The sequence below is a fragment of the Mobula hypostoma genome, chromosome 10 (assembly GCF_963921235.1).
Source record: "Mobula hypostoma chromosome 10, sMobHyp1.1, whole genome shotgun sequence".
Taxonomy (NCBI): domain Eukaryota; kingdom Metazoa; phylum Chordata; class Chondrichthyes; order Myliobatiformes; family Myliobatidae; genus Mobula; species Mobula hypostoma.
This window is the reverse complement of record NC_086106.1, coordinates 20,899,513-20,906,546: the sequence shown is the minus strand read 5'-3', so window position 1 is coordinate 20,906,546 and position 7,034 is coordinate 20,899,513. Positions and strand designations below refer to the sequence as shown.

The window sequence follows — 7,034 nt, the reverse complement described above, 5'->3', positions numbered from 1 at the left end:
TGATTCTAGAAATGCTGCGGTTGATGTTTCAGCTGGACATAAAACGTTCGGAAAGTAGTTTCCAGGTCAAGAAAGCATTGTGTGGGCTTTACCACGAACCGAGCACTTAAGATCTCAGTACAAGAGTATATAATTTGTCCCAGCGACCAGCAAACCTAATTCCTATTGTTATTGGGGGTGGGTTATTCATGTTGACCATCGCTGACGCCAAAATTTGCCACAATTATCAGCACAATAACGCAAAAATAAGGGGGGATGATCAGTGACACGACAGCTCAAGTTGAAATCTTTCAGCGTGTAGAACATACCGTGCAGGAGAATAGGAGAATTATGCAGAAATGAAACCGAGTTTTTCGGCAGCGAAAGATGGAGATACACATTTTGACATTTCTCTGTATTTGACACCATCACTCTCTGCCTTTCCTCTTCTGTCACCTGCACGAACGTTTTTGATCAACATATTGTATCAGCTGCACGACCTTATTTGGAAACCCTGTGCAGAAAACCGCAGCCCAATGTGTGGGATAATATCACTTAAATTTCATTTAATCACTCCCCAATAACCATACATTTTTGCCACTGGTTCTTACGTTCCGTGCTGAGGGAAAAGGGCTGTAGCTCTATCTGTACTGCTCACAATTTTACAAACGTTTCCAACGTTAGAGTTTGCCTTCGTCGTTACAGTGAAAATAAATCCAGTATATTTAACAACTCCATGTAATTAAAGCCTACCATGGGTTGAGTAGATTTGCGCAGGGTTTTACGTTAAAATTGATTTGTTAGGTCTCTTAACAGGAACATTTTTCATCAGTATATATTACACCGATTCCAGGCAGGGGTTTGTGTATAATATTGATTCTCCGGATATGGGTACGGACAGAAAAAATTGTGGTCATTCTTTTTGTTGTTTAGTGCGTTTTCCTACATAGACCGGTGTCCCTGAAACGCGTCCCTCAGGAGGATATCTGGCCATTGCTTTGCTTGCCTTAGTCCCTGCCTCTCTGCTGGGTATCTGGCCAGTTACTAGCGTGTCTCTGTTGCCGACACTCAGGAGATATCTGTCCACTATATGGTGTCGTTCATCCCCTGTCTCACAGGGGGGTATTTGTCCACTGACAGTTGTCTCTCACTTCCTCTCTCAGAGGGTGACATGTGTCCACTGACTGGTGTCTTTCAGCCCCTGCCTGTCCCGTACTGTTGGTGTCGGTCACTTGCTCCTCCTGGGATTCACTGTGTTTCCGCTTACACGTACAGTTGCACGCTGGAATTGATGAATTGGATAGAGTGTGTCAGATCCTCATTTTGGATCTGGTCTTTGCCGCTGACCTGCCTCTTATATAGAGACGAGTCAGCTTTTGGTGATTCGAAATCACTACTGGGGATGGGAACAGGAAGCTGCGGCTCTTGTTTCAGTGTGCGAGAGCCTGTTCAAGCTGTGATGCCCTGATTCACTCAGAGCCAGTTTCTCCATTGAAACATCGGTCACTGCGTCTCCCGATAAATACACCCTGAACTGGCCCGATAATCTCAAAGGTGTCAAGTTTGTCAGTGCTCACAGTGATGAATGTTATTTTCTACCTCTGTCTAATCCTGTCTTACATGGCAGGTAGGTATAACGCGGCATGTCGCCCAACCGGGGCCGAGTATTTCTCTGAGACTTCGTTATCCGATGTCCGTGTAACATTTTATTAACGTCTGCTCTTTTCAATTTGCAGGCGTGAGATCCGACATTGTGTTGACACAGCCCGAGTCAGCGGTGGTAAATCCCGCACAGTCTCACAGACTTACGTGTGCATTCAGTGGGTTCAGCCTCGGCAGCTATGACATGCATTGGATGAAACAGGTCTCCGGGAACGGGCTCGTATGGTTGGCGGTTTTACGGGCTACTGGTAGCAAAACATACGCGCCCGGAGTCCAAGGCCGATTTAAGGTTTTCAAGGACATCAGCTCCGTTTATCTGCAAATGAACAACCTGCGGCTGGATGACACTGCCACCTATTACTGTGCAAGTGACACAGTGAGAGAAATCGCGACTGGACCGGAACAATAACACAGAGACAGCGCCATCCATCAGGGCAGTGATCGCTCAGTCTGTATGTCAGTCTTTCTGGGTACGTTCCGTCGTCCATGCAATGGAAATCGGATAGTTAACGGGAAATCCTGAGAAGGGATGATGGATAGATAGACAGAATAGTTCACCGGATCACGTCGGATAGCAGCTCCGAGACAAAAGCCGTCCATGGATGTTGGATCACTGGTCTAATTAGTCAAAGTGTGGGACTTTGGTTTACACGTGACAGTAAATGATCAGGCTATGAGAAAATTGATGATCACGGATAATTTAGTCCTCTAGTTCAGTTTGACTGCGGAGTAACTGTGTTGGGAGATAGTCAGAGGGGCATTGGTTTTCGTATGTCGGTACATCATAGTCGCTACTATACAGGGTGGCACAGTGCAAGAGATAGCCCTCCTCCCTCTGTAAATTTGTTTCTTCGAATGGTTCCCCCAACTTTACCCTGAAATCCATGAATGTAAATCATATCCCGAGAGGATAATATGGGAGTCGGTCTAATTTGAACTGGAGATGTGTTTGGAACGAAATACCGAGGAGCAGCTGTCAGTGGAAGCCTAGTGAAAAAATCACGTTGGTTTGTCTCCTTTCGACTTCGGGACTGGGATGGCCGAGTTTGAGAACCACAGCATGAGACAGCCACAGAGTGACGGAAGGTTTATGAGGCCGCTGACCGGCTCTGTGATGTACTGGACTTCGGGGTGGATATGATAAAGGTCGTTTGTGACTTGCGGTGAAGAATCATGTTATGGACTACGGCAGTGGGGAGTTGACCAGAAACTACTCCCGAGAAATGAACGCCTGCGGGGCAGTCTGCATCCCTGAATTCCCAATGCTGCTTCCCAGAGTCATCTCCCTAAGACCTGATTCGGATTACTATGGGAGAAATTTGAGCGAGATATTCCCGAAAGGATTCTGCTTTGTTTCTCGGGGTTGGCGGGTTATATGACCAGAGACGGAAATCTCTGAAACGATATGAACAGCCAAGCTCGGAGATTGGGATGGAAATCCAGCAAGTGACAGCTCCAGATCCGAACAGTTTCATGATGACCGACACAGAGATAATTGGATATTGCAGGCAACCTTTACCCCCCACTTAGTGCTATGCTGCAGGTATTTCTTTCAGTCGTTTTCCAAGAACATTCTTTTCTGCTTTTAGCATACTTGGCTGAAAGTTAAAGGTATGATGCTTTGTTATTCAACCTAGGAGTGTTATGTAAGCCAATCAGGATGGTGGATTTGTGAGAAGGTTGTGGTCAACATAAGCGGAGAGGTTTCCCTGAAGGACACTGACGTGGGCCGATGCCTTTTTGATGGAGCTGGAAGAAGACAGGAGGAAAGAGAGATGATGATACCATCCCTTCTTCACAGGTATTTGGTGCAAAAGAATGGCTTCAAGGAGGAAGAACTTATACTCCCGTGGGAGAGTTTCTTTGTTCGAGGCGGATTTCGAGCAACATTCGGATTGTGGTATGTGCCCTCACGGAGACCATGAGTCCAGTGTGGCAGTTGAAGACAACTTCAAGATGAGTTTCAATTTAGAAAAAAAAAATGAGGGCTATGTGTAACCCTAGTTTCTAAATTAATTGCATGTTCGGCACAGGAATGAGGACCCAAGTGCATTTATTCTGTTGTATCTTTTCTATGCTTCTGTGTTTTCTATGTTTATGTGCAGATTTGGACTGAGTTAAATGTAGTGGAACTTTTTTTAAATTTTTTGTTTCTTTTTCCTTTTCTGTTTGAGGGACTAACGAGCCGCATTTTGAGATACGCCCAGTAAAATGTGGTGTCACAAGCGAAATTATTACTTTTGGTGAGTGGCGACACTGAGCAGTACGACTATCTTGCTTACTGCCGCCAAAAAAACCGGTGACAGGGACTTCCGAATTCCATTGTCACTCATTTGTAGTTTACGAATTTACTGTTTTGACGAATTTAGTGATTCGCAAGTATATGAATCTCCCTCAAACGGCGGATTTCTCTAAGAGCTAGAATATACCCAATAACAGTTAAGGTTTCGTATTCCATGACACTAGTGAACTGTCCACAAACCGGGATCCGGCTGCGGCGGAATATGGTCCGATCTCGTCACTAGAGTGAACGAGATAAAAATAAACTTTGTGCAACAAATGGGTGGGAGGGGAGTGGATAAACAAGTTTAAAATTGGCAATAAGATGTTAAACAAATGTTGTCTAATCATTGAGTGAATCTGTAAGGTGAGAAATTACGAACACGGACAAACGAACTTCAATGAAATAATCTACCAACTATTAAATGCAGAGAAGGAATAAGTGCCGGATAAGCCAGGATTGCCACCATTACCGGAACTCTAAACGTACTGAGACAGCGGGAAGTGCTGATTATTCACGTTACGCCTCAGCTAGTAATGCTTCACCGACTAATTTATTAGCTTTGTGCAGATATCCACAACTATGCGTGTGGGATAATACCGTTTTTTTTATTGTTTCGTCTGGTTGTTAACTCCGCACCGTGGGATCTATGTATATTAATTTCGCAATATTTAGGCCATTTACAGAGAAAAGAGGGTAAAAATGGTCCGAAAGATTATTGTAGATCCAAGTCACAGCACCCATAAATTGTACCAGTTACTGTTGAACGGAAAACGGTACCGCAGCAGAAAAGAAAAACAGCACCAAGGCTCCGGGACAGCTTCTTCCATCAGGTCATCGGATTGATTAATTCACGCTGCAGAATTCTACTTCTATGCTATATTGACTGTTCTGTTGCACATACTATTTATTACAAATTACTCTAAATTCCACAATGCGCATCTAGGCAGAGACATAACGTAAATAGTTTTACTCCCGATGTATGTGACGTTTGTAAGTTATAAAGTCAATTCAAATTTATTTCAAGTTCAACAGGATGGTAGAGTGAAGGAGGTAATTGGCGATGGGTGGTTCAGCAGCCTATTGGTGTAGAGGTAGAGACGGAGACAGCAGTTGGCTGTGCTAACTCAGAAGAAACGTGCAATTAAATAACTTGAATAGTTGCACAAAATGATAGATGGTGAACCAGCAGATCACGGAGATTCTGTTTGGCTTTTGTCCGTATTGTAGTAAGTAGACAGAATATCGGATAGTATGAAAAAGAGATCGACAATTTTACGTACCTCTTGGGATCTCGTCATTGCCAGGAGTAAGAACAAATTAGACATCTGAGCTGCCATTCAAAGGACAGTTGGAGATAAACACATTGAAGAGTCAGGAGTCATAACAGGCTGGAACAGGAAAAATGAGAGATCTCGTTCCTTGAGCTACCAGTAAAACTAAAGGTCGTCATTACTAATCACTGGAATAAAAATACATATTGTTACGCCGTTAGGAATCTGACAGCAGATCCAAATCTGCTACAGATCATTATTAACTGAGTTTAAATTTGACAACTTTGTTGTTCTGTTATCGTTGGACTTACGTCCATCTCTCGGCACTACTCATCTGTTTTGTCTACAGCCCATTTCTCACTCTCCCTGAATCCGACCTTGTGTTTGTCCATTGTGTCACTGTGTTCACGGTGTCCTCGATAATATTTCTCCTTGAGTGAAATCACCAGAACAGAGCGCCGGATCGTTATTTGAAAAAAAAACCTTTCAAAGGTATATTTAATGTCAGAGAAATGTATAGAGTTTACATCTTGAAATGCTTTTTATTCACAGCCCTTCAAGTAAAGAGAGGAGTGCCCCCAAAGAATGAGCGACAGTTAAATGGTAGAACCCCAACATCCACCGCCCCCCCCCGGTTCCCTCCCTCCGACGAGTAAGCGGCAGCAAGTAACCATATCCCCTCCCAACCCCAGCAAAAAAAGCATCGGCACCCGCCACCGAGCAGTAAAGCGTGAGCAAGGGAACTGAAAGACCGAGACTTGCCGTACGTTACAATACGACGTTAATCACCCGGCTACAGACATACCATAGGCTCTCTGTCAGCCTAATAAGGGAGGAAGCGATGTGTCCCTTTCACAGCGAGAGTGGAGATATAACAAACAGCTCGCTGGTTTACGATCTTGAGAATCCATTTCGTTCGCTTTTTCCGAGCTCTGTGCCCAACAAAAACTCGAGTCTCTGCGCACACAGCCTTAGATCGTCCATCTCCAACGAAACACCAGTCTTCTTCTCGGACAGCGACCACCGCTATCGCGGACCTCAGAGCCACGAAAACTCGGTCCTTCGAAGCCGAGCGGATTTCTTAGGCTGAGCCCTTGGCTTGCCGAACAACGGCCAGTTATAAAACACCGAGAGGTGGCCCATTCCCGCAAAGAACCGTAGTCAGCGTGTAACTCCAGGTCACTGCCTTCCAAAGAACGCTGAAAGAGAAAAAATAGAGATATTAAATATGGAAATAGAGCTGTTTCGGAAGATGCGAGCAATGGACTCCCCTTTAGGCGCCATTAACCATCCTAAGCTCCACATTCCAATTTCCTTGAAGTTTGTGATTTTTGTCATCTGAAGAATGTCTCCACATTCTCTACTCGATAATAAGTCTATCCTTTATAATCACGTCATTGCCTCTGAAGCCCCCGGCAGCACTGCATCTCACAATGACTTTTGCTGAATCCCCAGAGAAATCCTCCCTCCCATACTCGCTTTCCTTGGGCTACGTAAATCTAGGGAATACACACTCCGGTACAACCAAACCCGCCTGATTGAAGCGGCTCTCTTACTCCAGACCTCGGTTCGTGTGGACGACTTATTATGTGCTACCCTCTTGCAACTCAATGCCTAGAAATAAAAGACAGCACACTGCATATGATTAAAGGAATTATTATATATTTTTTGTGAATCTTAATTTAAATGAAAGGATAGTAAAGAAAAGAAATTTAAAAAGTACATCAAAGTGCCTATTACAATGAAACATCCATATGTGCACAATTTGGAGGTTAACCCTTTCAAAAGTCATATATATTCACCGATCGTCAGTAGACACCGACACGTTCCTCCATCGA

General features: G+C 44.3%; 1 gene segment (V, D, J or C); it reads left to right on the top strand.

The window, feature by feature from the left end:
• The first annotated feature begins 1,469 nt into the window (after positions 1-1,469).
• LOC134352433 (Ig heavy chain V region-like) lies at positions 1,470-2,050 on the top strand. The segment is given in 2 exon segments: positions 1,470-1,606; positions 1,716-2,050. Coding segments are annotated over 2 exon segments (381 nt in total).
• The last annotated feature ends 4,984 nt before the right edge of the window (positions 2,051-7,034 follow it).